Source organism: Saccoglossus kowalevskii, chromosome 4 (assembly GCF_978046115.1).
Source record: "Saccoglossus kowalevskii chromosome 4, keSacKowa6.1, whole genome shotgun sequence".
NCBI lineage: Eukaryota > Metazoa > Hemichordata > Enteropneusta > Harrimaniidae > Saccoglossus > Saccoglossus kowalevskii.
In genome coordinates, this window is record NC_140644.1 from 39,246,823 (window position 1) to 39,268,228 (window position 21,406).

Sequence of the window (21,406 nt, forward strand, 5' to 3'; positions counted from 1 at the left end):
CACAGACTATTATGTAATGATTGCTATAAACTAAGAAATGACGGCTGTTAAAATTCAATGCAAATATTGCAAAATGATAAATACGCGCATGTGTGTTCGTTTTACAAATACCGAATTCAACAGCATATGTTCATGAGAATAGTGGACCGGGAACATCTTATCAAAGTTTAAATATATATACAATAACTCATTCAAGTAGTATAGATATTAATCTTATTAATAACAACAATAGTCAGTACAGTTCCTGCTATTCACAGCAAATAAAGGAAAGCCAAATGTTTTCACAGGTTATACGATAAAATTAGTATGATAACGGACGACCCCCATACTGCATACCCCAACCAGCAAATCGTGTGGGATTATTTCAATGCTTACTTTGCTGCTGTAGATGGACTTGTGTTCTACGCAGATGTATTTAAGGATTACTTCCGTCAAGGTCTGCAACAATTTTATGACGATGGAATACAGTTTATGGAAGTGAGGGCGCTATTGCAACCTGTGAGTTTATATTCCACTCGCTATTAAACTTTCCCACTTTACATATACCAGTATGCGAACAAGCCAAAACATTAAATGTGTTCAAATTACGTTATTATAGCTAAAGCATATGACATATTAATAGCAGAATAAACACACCTATAGTGTATGTGATCTTTAATAACAGTGACAGTATCCTATCGTTTGCAGAACTAGCCTGGCTTAAGAGACAAGCTTAAATTATTTGTTTCCATTACCTAACCACAATCTTAACATTTGATGGTGTATATATTGGTCAGTAGATAGTAGGTATGCAAAGTTAAGAGTCTGTCACAGGTCCACCCAATCTGATTAAAATATATGTATATTTATTTTATTTTTGAAGTTTTGGTAATTGCGAAAGCCAACAAGGATCTGACCCAATGCCTAAATGCTATGTAAATCCCATTCAAATCTCGCGTAAGTAAATAACAGCCCCCTTTTATACAGGCTGTCGGTTGCTTAGTTTTCAGTGTATTCATTAATAGAAAATTACCAGTATAGTTTTATTTACAAAAGAGATTCCACAGCATTTTACATGCATCTTCGCCAGCCAAGGTTCGTTTATTCAGTCATCGCTTTAATCAAACAGTATTTTTACACTGAGCATAATTATCTAGAATGAAAGCAAAAATAAGTAAATCGTAATTATTAGAACACTGTTAACAGCTATAGTAAACAATGCAAACTGATTTTAAATTGTATAACGGTCACCGGCCCACGGCTTCTACACAGAAAATTGGAGCAACAAAATATTTCCTGATCAATTGCGTGTTTCAAATAAAAAAATATTTTATTCCAGTCTAAAACAGCTCAATTACTTTAATACAGAGTTATTGTATAATGTACAAAATGTTGACACATTTTGATGAATATTTACAGTTACGGTTTCAATACCGTAGACAATTTTGGGCCGATTGTCAACAAAACATCACCCGTCTCCAGGGCAAGGAAAAAGATTCTTGTGTTCGGTCGAACCGGTGGAAAAAATCGTCACTCCCGGAATAACTACGCAAAATAACGAGCTAAACCGGAACCATTCAAGCCACAATATAAACATAAAAAATAAAAGATGCTTTCGTGGCATTTGACAATGATCAACTTACCAAAACGCCGTGTTTTCTCGATCGTTCCGTCGCTACCGTCGGTATAATCCGACATTTTATTTGAGTGTGTTGGCGACTGACTCTGCCTGGTGACGTCATCAGGTGCGCTATAGACCTCCTGTCTGTGATTCGTTGACTAAATTCGTCGATAGTGGGTCTCGTTGAAATCTCGTTAGATAGGCAGGTGCTCAGACGTATGTAGGGCGGAATTAAAAAAATCACAAAATCAAAATCAAAGTAAAATAATGAAATAAAAAGGCATTAATAACAAAAGTAATAACAAATAAAATAAAAATAAGTTTATAGCCCAAATAATTAAAACCTGTACACTACATTTTAATCAGATTGAGGTCCACCATTAAAAAGACATTTTAGAAGTGCACGCACACAAAAACAAAACAAAACATTGGGCCACTCAGACTAAAAGAAAATGCAATAAAACAACATGTTTCCAATGAAGTTGTGTAGAATTTTATAGAAGAGATTCGGGTGTATAGAGATAACGGAGGCGAGATAACATTGGCTTGAGGAAGTAACGAGGTTTATTATACTAACATAACACAGCATCTGACAAGTACAAGGACAATTTTTCAATTTATAAGGGAATGGTGCATTCTTGAATTTAGGCGGGAAGAGGATATATTACATGTGTGTAATAGGCCAATAAGGAGGGGATTTGATTGGCTAAAATATATACGTTGTGATAGGCTGAATCTTTGAATTTCGTAGGTAGAATCCAAAAGCTGCATTAAGCTAGAGTGCTTATAATGATTCCCGATAGAAGTCAACAATTGACCATAGCTCCAATAAATGTGTTTTACACAACGTCAGCATATTCCGTGCAAAATTCAAGCATCCGTGTTACCCAAGTACGTAGTGTGATGGAATACGGTTCTGTTATTCGGCGTAAATCTGATTGTCTGCTATGATGTAAAATAGTATGAATTTATTGACCTATAACGCATACTGTCGATAAAAAGCATAATAAAACACCAAACAATATTTGTCTTATCTCTCTAAACTGAGCTGTACCGCCAACCGGATAACATCCAAGATACCATTCAATATCTTTACAATTATTGTTTTTTCCAGACATATGAATTGGATGGTACAACATATAACAGTGAACATACGTTATTAGAATATGAGGCTGTCAACACTGAGTGGTTAAACGATCATCAACACGACTCAATGGGATCTAGAATTATATTCACTTCTATTAGGTACATACAATGTGTTTATCTCAAACAATAATACGTACGATTGTATGTGTTTTAGTATGAGTCTAGTATTATTGCTTGTGTGTAGTTCTATATGTAAAATACAATTTGGTGGGTGACACATTCATTCCACACACTGACTCGGAGAATGCAATAATGCCAATGACATCTTGAGTATTACCAAGCTTGTTTTAGCAATGTGTATAGTTAAACCATTGCTCAGTTCGTTCAATGTTCGCGTCCTATGACTGGTGTTCCCTATGTATCCCAGTTTGCACCATTACATACTGAAGGTTGGAATCACACACTAGGCAAATTATTTCACTAACCATTTATATATGTTCTAGCAAGTTTATAGATATGAATATCTCACGAAACACAATACTCTATGGGTACTAGTGCAATATTAACTATTTTTCACAAACACCGCCACCTAGATATGGTTCCATAGCTCTTCTTGTGTACATCTTTAGTGATTGTGATGATATTTTAGTCATGTCTATTGTATTTTGTGTCATTATATTTATTATTTCAGATATTAGGATTTTTATCGACACAGAACAGCTATGGTTTCTCTCATAGATCTGCGTAACACAAACGTGAGACGCCAAATATATTTTGTTCGGTCACGGGGTTTGAATGACAACTTTGATCATATAGTTAGACGATATTGAGCAGCATATGTTTCTGCTTTAAAAATAAATGAATTTCTGCGCAGAAGGAAAATCAAACAAAACTCATGGGGAGTTGCGAAATTCGATGTCAGAAAGGCATGCTATGGACTGCTTTCAAATTCCAATCTCTAGTCGAAATTTTATATATAAATTTGTAAATATATTTTGTCATTAAAAAAAAACATTTTTATGAGGAGCATCCTAAAATGTTTTTATATTTTCACTCAGGGTATCTGGCAATAAAGAAACATAGAGATTCACATTGCAAGCACAATCAAAATCAAACAAGCAACAATTACTTATTTCCTGCCACTTTACATTCCATACAAAATTAGCAGCACTGTGCCATCTACAGAATCACTTTCTTGTCACTGTACATGCCATCTACAGAATCACTTTCTTGTCACAGTACATGCCATCTACAGAATAACTTTTTTGTCACTGTATATATGCCATCTACAGAATCAATTTCTTGTCACTGTACATGCCAATACAGAATAACTTTCTTGTCACTGTACATGCCATCTACAGAATCACTTTCTTGTCACTACATGCCATCAACAGAATAACTTTCTTGTTACTACATGCCATCTATAGAATCACCCTTTTGTCACTGCATATGCCATCTACAGAATAACTTTCTTGTCACAGTACATGCCATCTACAGAATCACTTTCTTGTCACTGCACATGCCATCTACAGAAACACTTTTTGGTCACAGTAAATGCCATCTACAGAATCACTTTCTTGTCACTGCACATGCCATCTACAGAAACACTTTTTGGTCACAGTAAATGCCATCTACAGAATCACTTTCTTGTCACTGTATATGTCATATATAGAATCAGGTTCTTGTCACTGTACATGCCATCTACAGAATCATTTTCTTGTCACTGTATATGTCATATATAGAATCAGGTTCTTGTCACTGTACATGCCATCTACAGAATCACTTTCTTGTCACTGTATATGCCATCCACAGAATCACTTTCTTGTCACTGTACATGTCATCTACAGAATGACTTTCTTGTCACTGTTTATGTCTTCTATAGAATCACTTTCTTGTCACTGTACATGCCATCTACTGAATCACTTTCTTGTCACTGTATATGCCATCCACAGAATCACTTTCTTGTCTCTGTACATGTCATCTATAGAATCACTTTCTTGTCACAGTAAATGCCATCTACAGAATCACTTTCGTGTCACTGTATATGTCTTCTATAGAATCACTTTATTGTCACTGTACATGCCATCTATAGAATCACTTTCTTGTCACTGTACATGCCATCTATAGAATCAGGTTCTTGTCACTGTATATGCCATCTACAGAATCACTTTCTTGTCACTGTACATGCCATTTACAGACTCACATTCTTGTCACTGTATCTGCCATCTACAGAATCATTTTTTGTCACTGCACATGCCATCTACTGAATCACCTTCTTCACATTGTGTATGCCGTCTATAGAATCGCCTTCGCCTCGCTGTACATGTCATCTATAGAATCACTTTCTTGTCACTGTACATGCCATTTATGGAATCACTTTCTTGTCACTGTATATGCCATCTATGGATTTACTTTCTTGTCCCTGTATACGTCATCAATAGAATCACTTTCTTGTTACTGTAAATACCATCTTCAGAATCACTTTCTTGTCACTGTATATGCCATCTACAGAATCACTTTCTTGTCACTGTACATGCCATCTACAGAATCACTTTCTTGTCACAGTACATGCCATCTACAGAATAACTTTCTTGTCACTGTATATGCCATCTACAGAATCAATTTCTTGTCACTGTACATGCCAATACAGAATAACTTTCTTGTCACTGTACATGCCATCTACAGAATCACTTTCTTGTCACTACATGCCATCAACAGAATAACTTTCTTGTTACTATATGCCATCTATAGAATCACCCTTTTGTCACTGCATATGCCATCTACAGAATAACTTTCTTGTCACAGTACATGCCATCTACAGAATCACTTTCTTGTCACTGCACATGCCATCTACAGAAACACTTTTTGGTCACAGTAAATGCCATCTACAGAATCACTTTCTTGTCACTGTATATGTCATATATAGAATCAGGTTCTTGTCACTGTACATGCCATCTACAGAATCATTTTCTTGTCACTGTATATGTCATATATAGAATCAGGTTCTTGTCACTGTACATGCCATCTACAGAATCACTTTCTTGTCACTGTATATGCCATCCACAGAATCACTTTCTTGTCACTGTACATGTCATCTACAGAAACACTTTCTTGTCACTGTTTATGTCTTCTATAGAATCACTTTCTTGTCACTGTACATGCCATCTACTGAATCACTTTCTTGTCACTGTATATGCCATCCACAGAATCACTTTCTTGTCTCTGTACATGTCATCTATAGAATCACTTTCTTGTCACAGTAAATGCCATCTACAGAATCACTTTCGTGTCACTGTATATGTCTTCTATAGAATCACTTTATTGTCACTGTACATGCCATCTATAGAATCACTTTCTTGTCACTGTACATGCCATCTATAGAATCAGGTTCTTGTCACTGTATATGCCATCCACAGAATCACTTTCTTGTCAGTGTACATGTCATCTACAGAATCATTTTCTTGTCACTATACGTCTTCTATAGAATCACTTTCTTGTCACTGTACATGCCATCTACAGAATCACTTTCTTGTCACTGTATATGCCATCCACAGAATCACTTTCTTGTCTCTGTACATGTCATCTATAGAATCACTTTCTTGTCACAGTAAATGCCATCTACAGAATCACTTTCTTGTCACTGTATATGTCTTCTATAGAATCACTTTCTTGTCACTGTACATGCCATCTACAGAATCACTTTCTTGTCACTGTATATGCCATCCACAGAATCACTTTCTTGTCTCTGTACATGTCATCTATAGAATCACTTTCTTGTCACAGTAAATGCCATCTACAGAATCACTTTCTTGTCACTGTATATGTCTTCTATAGAATCACTTTCTTGTCACCGTACATGCCATCTACAGAATCACTTTCTTGTCACTGTATATGCCATCCTCAGAATCACTTTCTTGTCTCTGTACATGTCATCTATAGAATCACTTTCTTGTCACTGTAAACTCCATCTATAGAATCACGTTCTTGTCACTGCACATGCCATCTATAGAATCACTTTCTTGTTACTGTAAATGCCATCTACAGAATCACTTTCTTGTCACTGTATATGCCATCCACAGAATCACTTTCTTGTCTCTGTACATGTCATCTATAGAATCACTTTCTTGTCACAGTAAATGCCATCTACAGAATCACTTTCTTGTCACTGTATATGTCTTCTATAGAATCACTTTCTTGTCACTGTACATGCCATCTACAGAATCACTTTCTTGTCACTGTATATGCCATCCACAGAATCACTTTCTTGTCTCTGTACATGTCATCTATAGAATCACTTTCTTGTCACAGTAAATGCCATCTACAGAATCACTTTCTTGTCACTGTATATGTCTTCTATAGAATCACTTTCTTGTCACCGTACATGCCATCTACAGAATCACTTTCTTGTCACTGTATATGCCATCCTCAGAATCACTTTCTTGTCTCTGTACATGTCATCTATAGAATCACTTTCTTGTCACTGTAAACTCCATCTATAGAATCACGTTCTTGTCACTGCACATGCCATCTATAGAATCACTTTCTTGTTACTGTAAATGCCATCTACAGAATCACTTTCTTGTCACTGTATATGCCATCTACAGAATCACTTTCTTGTCACTGTACATGCCATCTACAGACTCACATTCTTGTCACTGTATCTGCCATCTACAGAATCATTTTTTGTCACTGCACATGTCATCTACTGAATCACCTTCTTCACATTGTGTATGCCGTCTATGGAATCGCCTTCGCCTCGCTGTACATGTCATCTATAGAATCACTTTCTTGTCACTGTACATGCCATTTATGGAATCACTTTCTTGTCACTGTATATGCCATTTATGGAATGGCTTTCTTGTCACTGTATATGCCATCTATGGATTTACTTTCTTGTCCCTGTATACGTCATCAATAGAATCACTTTCTTGTTACTGTAAATACCATCTTCAGAATCACTTTCTTGTCACTGTACATGCCATCTACAGAATCACTTTCTTGTCACTGTACATGCCATCTACAGAATCACTTTCTTGTCACAGTACATGCCATCTACAGAATAACTTTCTTGTCACTGTATATGCCATCTACAGAATCAATTTCTTGTCACTGTACATGCCAATACAGAATAACTTTCTTGTCACTGTACATGCCATCTACAGAATCACTTTCTTGTCACTACATGCCATCTACAGAATCACTTTCTTGTCACTATACATGCAATCTGTATAATCACTTTCTTGTCACAGTAAATGCCATCTACATAATCACTTTCTGGTCACTGTACATGCCATCTACAGAATCACTTTCTTGTCCCAGTACACGTCATCAATAGAATCACTTTCTTGTTACTGTCAATACCATCTTCAGAATCACTTTCTTGTTACGGTACATGTCATCTACAGAATCACTTTCTTGTCACTGTATATGCCATCTACAGAATCACTTTCTTGTCACTGTACATGTCATCTATATAATCACTTTCTTGTCACAGTAAACTCCATCTATAGAATCACGTTCTTTTCACGGCACATGCCATCTATAGAATCACTTTCTTGTCACTGTATATGCCATCTACAGAATCACTTTCTTGTCACTGTACGTGCCATCCACAGAATCACTTTCTTGTCACAGTAAATGCCATCTACAGAATCACTTTCTTGTCACTGCATATGTCATCTATAGAATCAATTTCTTGTCACTGTACATGCCATCTGCAGAATTACTTTCTTGTCACTGTACAGGCCATATACAGAATCACTTTCTTGTCACTGTACATGTAATCTGTATAATCACTTTTTTGTTACTGTACATGCCATCTACAGAATCACTTTCTTGTTACCGTACACGCCATCTACAAAATCACTTTCTTGTTACCGTACATTCCATCTATAGAATCACCTTTTTGTCACTGTATGTGCCGTCTACAGAATCTCTTTCTTGTCACTGTACATGTCATCTATATAATCACTTTCTTGTTATTGTACATGCCATCTACAGAATCACTTTCTTGTTACTGTACATGGCATTTATTCAATCACTTTCTTGTCGCTGTGTATGTCATCTACAGAATCACTTTTTGTCGCTGTATATGCCATCTACAGAATCACTTTCTTGTCACAGTAAATGCCATCTACAGAATCACTTTCTTGTCACTGTATATGTCTTCTATAGAATCACGTTTTTGTCACTGTACATGCCATCTACAGAATCACTTTCTTGTCACTGTATATGCCATCCACAGAATCACTTTCTTGTCCCAGTACACGTCATCAATAGAATCACTTTCTTGTTACTGTCAATACCATCTTCAGAATCACTTTCTTTTTACGGTACATGTCATCTACAGAATCACTTTCTTGTCACTGTATATGCCTTCTACAGAATCACTTTCTTGTCACTGTACATGTCATCTATATAATCACTTTCTTGTCACAGTAAACTCCATCTATTGAATCACGTTCTTTTCACGGCACATGCCATCTATAGAATCACTTTCTTGTCACTGTATATGCCATCTACAGAATCACTTTCTTGTCACTGTACGTGCCATCCACAGAATCACTTTCTTGTCACAGTAAATGCCATCTACAGAATCACTTTCTTGTCACTGCATATGTCATCTATAGAATCAATTTCTTGTCACTGTACATGCCATCTGCAGAATTACTTTCTTGTCACTGTACAGGCCATATACAGAATCACTTTCTTGTCACTGTACATGTAATCTGTATAATCACTTTTTTGTTACTGTACATGCCATCTACAGAATCACTTTCTTGTTACCGTACACGCCATCTACAAAATCACTTTCTTGTTACCGTACATTCCATCTATAGAATCACCTTTTTGTCACTGTATGTGCCGTCTACAGAATCTCTTTCTTGTCACTGTACATGTCATCTATATAATCACTTTCTTGTTATTGTACATGCCATCTACAGAATCACTTTCTTGTTACTGTACATGGCATTTATTCAATCACTTTCTTGTCGCTGTGTATGTCATCTACAGAATCACTTTTTGTCGCTGTATATGCCATCTACAGAATCACTTTCTTGTCACAGTAAATGCCATCTACAGAATCACTTTCTTGTCACTGTATATGTCTTCTATAGAATCACGTTTTTGTCACTGTACATGCCATCTACAGAATCACTTTCTTGTCACTGTATATGCCATCCACAGAATCACTTTCTTGTCTCTGTGCATGTCATCTATAGAATCACTTTCTTGTCACTGTAAACTCCATCTATAGAATCACTTTTTTGTCACTGTGTATGCCATCTACAGAATCACTTTCTTGTCACAGTACATGCCATCTACAGACTCACATTCTTGTCACTGTACCTGCCATCTACAGAATCATTTTTTGTCACTGCACATGCCATCTACTGAATCACCTTCTTCACATTGTGTATGCCGTCTATAGAATCGCCTTCGACTCACTGTACATGTCATCTATAGAATCACTTTCTTGTCACTGTACATGCCATTTATGGAATCACTTTCTTGTCACTGTATATGCCATTTATGGAATGGCTTTCTTGTCACTGTATATGCCATCTATGGATTTACTTTCTTGTCCCTGTATACGTCATCAATAGAATCACTTTCTTGTTACTGTAAATACCATCTTCATAATCACTTTCTTGTTACGGTACATGTCATCTACAGAATCACTTTCTTGTCACTATACATGTAATCTATATAATCACTTTCTTGTCACAGTATATGCCATCTACATAATCACTTTCTGGTCACTGTACATGCAATCTATAATCACTTTCTTGTCACTGTATATGCCATCTATGGATTTACTTTCTTGTCCCTGTACACGTCAATAGAATCACTTTCTTGTTACTGTAAATGCCATCTTCAGAATCACTTTCTTGTTACGGTACATGTCATCTACAGAATCACTTTCTTGTCACTATACATGCAATCTATATAATCACGTTCTTGTCACTGTATATGCCATCTATGGATTTACTTTCTTGTCCCTGTACACGTGAATAGAATCACTTTCTTGTTACTGTAAATGCCATCTTCAGAAACACTTCCTTGTTAATGTACATGTCATCTACAGAATCACTTTCTTGTCACTGTATATGCCATCTACGGAATCACTTTCTTGTCACTGTATATGCCATTTATGGAATCGCTTTCTTGTCACTGTATATGCCATTTATGGAATGGCTTTCTTGTCACTGTATATGCCATCTATGGGTTTACTTCCTCGTCACTGTACATGCAATCTCTATAATCACTTTTTTGTCACTGTATATGCCATCTATATAGTCACTTTCTTGTTACTGTACATGCCATCTACAGAATCACTTTCTTGTCACCGTACATGCCATCTACAGAATCACTTTCTTGTTACTGTACATGCCATCTATAGAAACAGCTTTTTGTCACTGTACATATCATCTATAGAATCACTTTCTTGTCACTGTACATGGCATTTATTCAATCACTTTCTTGTCACTGTATATGTCATCTACAGAATCACTTTTTGTCGCTGTATATGCCATCTACAGAATCACTTTCTTGTCACTGTACATGTCATGCATATAATCACTTTCTTGATACTGTACATGCCATCTACAGAATCTCTTTCTTGTCACTGTACATGTCATCTATATAATCACTTACTTGTTACTGTACATGCCATCTACAGAATCACTTTCTTGTTACTGTACATGCCATCTATAGAAACACCTTTTTGTCACTGCATATGTCATCTACAGAATAACTTTTTTGACATAGTACATGTCATCTACAGAATCAGCTTCTTCTCACTGTATATGCCATCTATAGAATCACATTTTTGTCACTGTACATGTCATCTATAGAATCAATTTCTTGTCACTGTACATGGAATTTATTCAATCACTTTCTTGTCACTGTATATGCCATCAATAGAATCACCTTTTTGTTACTGTATATGTCATCTACAGAATTACTTTCTTGTCTCTGTACATGCCATCAATAGAATCATTTTCTTGTCGCTGTATATGCCATAAACAGAATCACTTTCATGTCACTGTACATGTCATCTATGCAACCACTTTCTTGTCACTGCACATGCCATCTACAGAATCACTTTCTAGTCACTGTACGTGCCATCCACAGAATCACTTTCTTGTCACTGTATATGTCATCTATAGAATGAGATTCTTGTCGCTGTATATGCCATCTACAGAATCACTTTTTGTCACTGTATATGTCATCTACAGAATCACTTTCTTGTCACTGTATGTGCCTTCCACAGAATCACTTTCTTGTCACAGTAAATGCCATCCACAGAATCACTTTCTTGTCACTGTATATGTCATCTATAGAATCAATTTCTTGTCACTGTACATGCCATCTACAGAATCACTTTCTTGTCACTGTAAATGCCATTTGCGGAATCGCTTTCTTGTCACTGTATATGCCATTTATGGAATGGCTTTCTTGTCACTGTATATGCCATCTATGGATTTACTTTCTTGTCCCTGTACACATCAATAAAATCCCTTTCTTGTTACTGTAAACTCCATCTTCAGAAATACTTTCTTGTTGCTGTACATGTCATCTACAGAATCACTTTCTTGTCACTGTACATGTCATCTACAGAATCTCTTTCTTGTCACTGTATAAGCCATCTACATAATCACTTTCTTGTCACTGTACATGCCATCTACAGAATGTCTTTCTTGTCACTGTACATGCCATTTATGGAATCGCTTTCTTGTCACTGTATATGCCATTTATGGAATGGCTTTCTTGTCACTGTATATGCCATCTATGGGTTTACTTACTCGTCACTGTACATGCAATCTATATAATCACTTTTTTGTCACTGTACATGTCATCTATAGAATCACTTTCTTGTCACTGTACATGGCATTTAATCAATCTCTTTCATGTCACTGTATATGCCATCTATAGAAACACCTTATTGTCACTGTATATGTCATCTACAGAATCACTTTTTTGACATTGTACATGTCATCTACAGAATCAGCTTCTTCTCACTGTATATGCCATCTATAGAATCACATTTTTGTCACTGTACATGTCATCTATAGAATCAATTTCTTGTCACTGTACATGGCATTTATTCAATCACTTTCTTGTCACTGCATATGCCATCTACAGAATTACTTTCTTGTCACTGCATATGCCATCTGTCGAATCACTTTCTTGTCTCTGTACATGCCATCTATAGAATCATTTTCTTGTCACTGTACATGCCATCTACAGAATGTCTTTCTTGTCACTGTACATGCCATTTATGGAATCGCTTTCTTGTCACTGTATATGCCATTTATGGAATGGCTTTCTTGTCACTGTACATGCCATCTACAGAATCACTTTCTTGTCACTGTACATGCCATTTACGGAATCGCTTTCTTGTCACTGTATATGCCATTTATGGAATGGCTTTCTTGTCACTGTATATGCCATCTATGGATTTACTTTCTTGTTTCTGTACACGTCAATAGAATCACTTTCTTGTTACTGTACATGCCATCTTCAGAAACACTTTCTTGTTAATATACATGTCATCTACAGAATCACTTTCTTGTCACTATACATGCAATCTACAGAATCACTTTCTTGTCACTGTATATGCCATCTACGGAATCACTTTCTTGTTACTGTATATGCCATCTACAGAATCACTTTCTTGTCTCTGTACGTGCCATCCACAGAATCACTTTCTTGTCACAGTAAATGACATCTACAGAATCACTTTCTTGTCACTGTATATGTCATCTATAGAATCACTTTCTTGTCACTGTAAATGTCATCTGCTGAATCATTTTCTTGTCACTGTATATGTCATCTATAGAATCACTTTCTTGTCTCCGTAAATGCCATCTACAGAATCACTTTCTTGTCACTGTATATGTCATCTATAGAACGAATTTCTTGTCGCTGTATATGCCATCTACAGAATCACTTTCTTGTCACTGTATATGTCATCTACAGAATCACTTTCTTGTCACTGTACATGCCATTTATGGAATGGCTTTCTTGTCACTGTATATGTCATCTATGGATTTACTTTCTTGTCCCTGTACACGTCAAATTAATCACTTTCTTATTACTGTAAATGCCATCTACAGAATCACTTTCTTGTCACTATACATGCAATCTACAGAATCACTTTCTTGTCACTGTATATGCCATCTACGGAATCACTTTCTTGTTACTGTATATGCCATCTACACAATCACTTTCTTGCCACTGTATATGTCATCTATAGAATCACTTTCTTGTCACTGTAAATGCCATCTGCAGAATCACTTTCTTGTCACTGTATATGTCATCTATAGAACGAAGTTCTTGTCGCTGTATATGCCATCTACAGAATCACTTTCTTGTCACTGTATATGTCATCTACAGAATCACTTTCTTGTCACTGTACATGCCATCTACAGAATCACTTTATTGTCACTGTATATGCCATCTACAGAATCACTTTCTTGTCACTGTATGTGCCATCCACACAATCACTTTCTTGTCCCAGTAAATGTCATCTACAGAATCGCTTTCTTGTCACTGTATATGCCATTTATGGAATGGCTTTCTTGTCACTGTATATGCCATCTATGGATTTACTTTCTTGTTTCTGTACACGTCAATAGAATCACTTTCTTGTTACTGTAAATGCCATCTTCAGAAACACTTTCTTGTTAATGTACATGTCATCTACAGAATCACTTTCTTGTCACTATACATGCAATCTACAGAATCACTTTCTTGTCACTGTATATGCCATCTACGGAATCACTTTCTTGTTACTGTATATGCCATCTACAGAATCACTTTCTTGTCACTGTACGTGCCATCCACAGAATCACTTTTTTGTCACAGTAAATGTCATCTATATAATCACTTTCTTGTCACTGTATATGTCATCTATAGAATCAATTTCTTGTCGCTGTATATGCCATCTACAGAATCACTTTCTTGTCACTGTACTTGTCATCTATATAATCACTTTCTTGTACTTGCCATCTACAGAATCACTTTCTTGTCACTGTACATGCCATTTACGGAATCGCTTTCTTGTCACTGTATATGCCATTTATGGAATGGCTTTCTTGTCACTGTATATGCCATCTATGGATTTACTTTCTTGTCACTGTACACGTCAATAAAATCACTTTCTTGTTACTGTAAATGCCATCTACAGAATCACTTTCTTGTCACTATACATGTCATCTACAGAATCACTTTCTTGTCACTGTATATGCCATCTACGGAATCACTTTCTTGTTACTGTATATGCCATCTACAGAATCACTTTCTTGTCACTGTACGTGCCATCCACAGAATCACTTTCTTGTCACAGTAAATGTCATCTATATAATCACTTTCTTGTCACTGTATATGTCATCTATAGAATCAATTTCTTGTCGCTGTATATGCCATCTACAGAATCACTTTCTTGTCACTGTACTTGTCATCTATATAATCACTTTCTTGTACTTGCCATCTACAGAATCACTTTCTTGTCACTGTACATGCCATTTACGGAATCGCTTTCTTGTCACTGTATATGCCATTTATGGAATGGCTTTCTTGTCACTGTATATGCCATCTATGGATTTACTTTCTTGTCACTGTACACGTCAATAAAATCACTTTCTTGTTACTGTAAATGCCATCTTCAGAAACACTTTCTTGTTGCTGTACATGTCATCTACAGAATCACTTTCTTGTCACTGTATATGTCATCTACAAAATCACTTTCTTGTCACTGTATAAGCCATCTACATAATCACTTTCTTGTCACTGTACATGCCATCTACAGAATCTCTTTCTTGTCACTGTATATGCCATTTATGGAATGGCTTTCTTGTCACTGTATATGCCATCTACAGAATCTCTTTCTTGTCACTGTACTTGTCATCTATATAATCACTCTCTTGTATATGCCATCTACAGAGTCACTTTCTTGTCACTGTACTTGTCATCTATATAATCACTCTCTTGTACATGCCATCTACAGAATCACTTTCTTGTCACTGTACTTGTCATCTATATAATCACTCTCTTGTATATGCCATCTACAGAGTCACTTTCTTGTCACTGTACTTGTCATCTATATAATCACTCTCTTGTACATGCCATCTACAGAATCACTTTCTTGTCACCGTACATGCCATCTACAGAATCACTTTCTTGTCACTGTATATGTCATCTATAGAATCACTTTCTTGTCACTGTAAATGCCATCTACAGAATCAATTTCTTGTCACTGTATATGTCATCTATAGAATCAATTTCTTGTCGCTGTATATGCCATCTACAGAATCACTTTCTTGTCACTGTATATGTCATCTACAGAATCACTTTCTTGTCACTGTACATGCCATCTACAGAATCACTTTCTTGTCACTGTATATGCCATCTACAGAATCACTTTCTTGTCACTGTATGTCCCATCCACAGAATCACTTTATTGTCACTGTACATGCCATTTACGGAATCGATTTCTTGTCACTGTATATGCCATTTATGGAATGGCTTTCTTGTCGCTGTATATGCCATCTATGGATTTACTTTCTTGTCCCTGTACACGTCAATACAATCACTTTCTTGTTACTGTAAATGCCATCTTCAGAAACACTTTCTTGTTACTGTGCATGTCATCTACAGAATCATTTTCTTGTCACTATACATGTAATCTACAGAATCACTTTCTTGTCACTGTATATGCCATCTACGGAATCACTTTCTTGTTACTGTAAATGCCATCTACATAATCACTTTCTTCTCACTGTACGTGCCATCCACAGAATCACTTTCTTGTCACAATAAATGCCATCTACAGAATCACGTTCTTGTCACTGTATATGTCATCTATAGAGTAAATTTCTTGTCGCTGTATATGCCATCGACAGAATCACTTTCTTATCACTGTATATGTCATATATAGAATCACTTTCTTGTCACTGTAAATGCCATCTACAGAATCACTTTCTTGTCACTGTATATGTCATCTATAGAACGAATTTCTTGTCGCTGTATATGTCATCTACAGAATGACTTTCTTGTCACTGTATATGTCATCTACAAAATCACTTTCTTGTCACTGTATGTGCCATCTATAGAATCACTTTCTTGTCACTGTACATGCCATTTACGGTATCGCTTTCTTGCCACTGTATATGCCATTTACGGAATGGCTTTCTTGTCACTGTATATGCCATCTATGGATTTACTTTCTTTTCCCTGTACACGTCAATAGAATCACTTTCTTGTCACTGTACATGTCATCTATATAATCACTTTCTTGTCACAGTAAATGTCATCTTCAGAAACACTTTCTTGTTACTGTACACGTCATCTACAGAATCTCTTTCTTGTCACTATACATGTTATCTACAGAATCACTTTCTTGTCACTATATAAGCCATCTATATAATCACTCTCTTGTCACTGTACATGCCATCTACAGAATCTCTTTCTTGTCACTGTATATGCCATTTATGGAATGGCTTTCTTGTCACTGTATATGCCATATATGGATTTACTTCCTTGTCACTGTACATGCAATCTGTATAATCACTTTTTTGTTACTGTACATACCATCTACAGAATCACTTTCTTGCCACAGTAAATGCCATCTTCAGAAACACTTTCTTGTTACTGTACATGTCATCTACAGAATCACTTTCTTGTCACTGTACATGCCATCTGCAGAATCACTTTCTTGTTACTGTATATGCCATCGATAGAATCATCTTTTTGCCACTGCACATGCCATCTGCAGAATTACCTTCTTCTCACTGTATATGCCATCTATAAAATAACCTTTTTGTCACTGTATATGTCATCTACAGAATCATTTGTTTGACATTGTACATGGCATTTATTCAATCACTTTCTTGTCACTGTATATGCCATCTTTAGAATCACCCTTTTGTCACTGTATATGCCATCTACAGAATAACTTTCTTGTCACTGTATATGCAATCTATAGAAATACCTTTTTGTCACTGTATAAGTCATCTTCAGAATCACTTTTTGTCAATGTATATGCCATCTACAGAATCACTTTCTTGTCACTGTACATGCCACCTACATAATTACTTTCTTGTCACTGTACATGCCATATATAGAATCACATTATTGTCATTGTACATTCCATCTACAGAATCACTTTCTTGTCACTGTACATGCCACCTACATAATTACTTTCTTGTCACTGTACATGCCATATATAGAATCACATTATTGTCATTGTACATTCCATCTACAGAATCACTTTCTTGTCACTGTACATGCCACCTACATAATTACTTTCATGTCACTGTATATGCCATCTATAGAAACACCTTTTTGTCACTGTATATGTCATCTACAGAATCACGTTTTTGACAATGTACATGACATCTACAGAATCACCTTCTTCTCACTGTATATGCCATCTAAAGAATAACTTTCTTGTCACTGTATATGCGATCCATAGAAATACCTTTTTGTCACTGTATAAGTCATCATCAGAATCACTTTTTGTCAATGTACATGCCACCTACATAATTACTTTCTTGTCACTGTACATGCCATATATAGAATCACATTATTGTCATTGTACATTCCATCTGCAGAATCACTTTCTTGTCACTGTACATGCCACCTACATAATTACTTTCTTGTCACTGTACATGCCATATATAGAATCACATTATTGTCATTGTATATGCCATCTATGGAATCACTTTCTTGTCACAGTACATGGCATTTATTCAATCTCTTTCATGTCACTGTATATGCCATCTATAGAAATACCTTTTTGTCACTGTATAAGTCATCTTCAGAATCACTTTTTGTCAATGTATATGTCATCTACAGAATCACTTTCTTGTCACTGTACATGTCATGTATATGATCACTTTCTTGTTTCTGTACATGCCATCTACAGAATCACTTTCTTGTCACTGTACATGCCACCTACATAATTACTTTCTTGTCACTGTACATGCCATATATAGAATCACATTATTGTCATTGTATATGCCATCTACAGAATCACTTTCTTGTCACTGTACATGCCATCTACAGAATCACTTTCTTGTCACTGTACATGCCACCTACATAATTACTTTCTTGTCACTGTACATGCCATATATAGAATCACATTATTGTCATTGTATATGCCATCTACAGAATCACTTTCTTGTCACTGTACATGTCACCTACATAATTACTTTCTTGTCACTGTACATGCCATATATAGAATCACATTATTGTCATTGTACATTCCATCTACAGAATCACTTTCTTGTCACTGTACATGCCACCTGCATAATTACTTTCTTGTCACTGTACATACCATATATAGAATCACATTATTGTCATTGTATATGCCATCTATGGAATCACTTTCTTGTCACAGTACATGGCATTTATTCAATCTCTTTCATGTCACTGTATATGCCATCTATAGAAACACCTTTTTGTCACTGTATATGTCATCTACAGAATCACTTTTTTGACAATGTACATGACATCTACAGAATCACCTTCTTCTCACTGTATATGCCATCTAAAGAATAACTTTCTTGTCACTGTATATGCGATCCATAGAAATACCTTTTTGTCACTGTATAAGTCATCATCAGAATCACTTTTTGTCAATGTACATGCCACCTACATAATTAGGGGCCCAAGCCCGAAGGGCGAGGCCCCTATTCTTATTGTCCGGTTTTTTCTTCTTCTTCATCATCTTCTTTCTTCCGTAACTTTTTTCGTCAAGCCGTTTGAGAAAACCGCTGAACAGAATGGTCTGATAATGCTCTATACTGATAGTCCATAATGTGAACTGGTGCAACACGCTTTCAGAATTTCGATTGGACAATTAGTTTGGCAGCCATATTGGATTGAAATAAAACCGGAAGTGGCTGTTTGACCACTTTCTGAGGGTCTAGGCGTCTAGATTTTTTTATGGTATATAGTACAACTCATGTGTAATAAATATCAGCAATAAAAACTTTAGCGGTCATGTGACTTTTCCCGCCATTTTGTTTTTCCTAAAAACGGCAAAAAACACTTGAAAATCTTCTTCTTCAGAACCACCAAGCAGAATGCTCTCATATGTAGTATTTAGCTTCTATATATGAATGCAATTTATGTTTGAAAAAATGTTTACGATTGGTCACGTGGTTTGGCCACCATTTTGGATTTCTTCTAAACAGGAAGTAGTTTTTTACTCTGGCAACACTTGAGGGAATATTTTCAATTTTGCTTCATGGCATCTGTGTATCAAGCCCTTTCAGAAACCTAAAAAAAATTTCAGATCAGTCACATGGTTTGGCTGCCATTTTGGATTTTAAGCAAAATTGACCAAAAGTTTGGGTATTTGTTTCTCAGAGACGATTCAACCAATCTACTAGATGTTTTTATATTTACCATGCCTGGCCTTAGCTGCATACGAGAAAAATAATATTATTTTAGTCAGTCACGTGGTTTGGCCGCCATCTTGGATTTTGTGAAAATAGAAATTATGCAACTACATGTTTTGTATTAGTCTGATTTCTTTCAAATTTTGTATGTGCATTTGTGTCATCAGATGCATCATTTTGCCCCAATAGCACACTGTTAGGCCACGTGGCTGGGCACCCATGGGGTGGGGGGCTTCTAACCTCATTAATATGCATAACTGTTATAACTCAAGCACTGTTGTAGTTAGGATGATGAATCCTGTGTTATTATGACAACGTTAAACAAGAGATACGATTAAAATAACAAATGACCATATATGGTCATGTGAGCTCATTAATATGCATAACTGTCATATCTCAAACACTGTTGCAGTTAGGAAGTGGAATCCTGTGTTATTATGACAACATTGAACAAAAGATTTGATTAAAATAACAGATGACCATATATAGTCACGTGAGCTCATTAATATGCGTAATCGTTATATCTCAAACACTGTTGCAGTTAGGAAGATGAATCCTGTGTCATTATGACAACAGTTAACAAGAGATTTGATTAAAATAACAGATAACCATATATGGTCATGTGAACTCATTAATATGCATAACCATTATATCTTAAACACTGTCGCAGTTAAGAAGATAAATCCTGTGTCATTATAACAACAGTGAACAAGAGATTTGATTAAAATAACAGATAACCATATATGGTCATGTGAACTCATTAATATGCATAGCAGTCATATCTAAAACACTGTCGCAGTTAGGAAGATGAATCCTGTGTTATTATGACAACAGTGAACAAGAGATTTGATTAAAATAACAGATGACCATATATGGTCATGTGAACTCATTAATATGCATAACCATTATATCTTAAACACTGTTGCAGTTAGGAAGATGAATTCTGTGTTATGACAACAGTGAACAAGAGATTTGATTAAAATAACAGATAACCATATATGGTCATGTGAACTCATTAATATGCATAACCATTATATCTTAAACACTGTTGCAGTTAGGAAGATGAATCCTGTGTTATTATGACAACAGTGAACAAGAGATTTGATTAAAAATAACAGATGACCATATATGGTAATGTGAACTCATTAATATGCAAAGCAGTCATATCTAAAACACTGTCGCAGAGCAGGACGTGTAACAAGTGTCATTATGAAGACATTGAATGAAAGATGTAACGGACATTAGAAATGGCTATATATGATTATGTAATCTCATTATTAAGAACATGGCTCATTATATATCCTGA

At 35.8% G+C, this 21,406-nt stretch overlaps 1 protein-coding gene across 1 annotated transcript in view; it reads left to right on the forward strand.

The window, feature by feature from the left end:
* LOC100370825 (adenosine deaminase 2-like) overlaps positions 1-21,406 on the forward strand; it is a 145,943-nt gene that overhangs the window by 41,215 nt on the left and 83,322 nt on the right. Inside the window, exons 3-4 of the mRNA XM_002739003.3 lie at positions 288-498; positions 2,715-2,845. Coding sequence (XP_002739049.2) covers positions 288-498; positions 2,715-2,845 — 342 coding nt within the window. The remainder of the gene's footprint in view (positions 1-287; positions 499-2,714; positions 2,846-21,406) is intronic.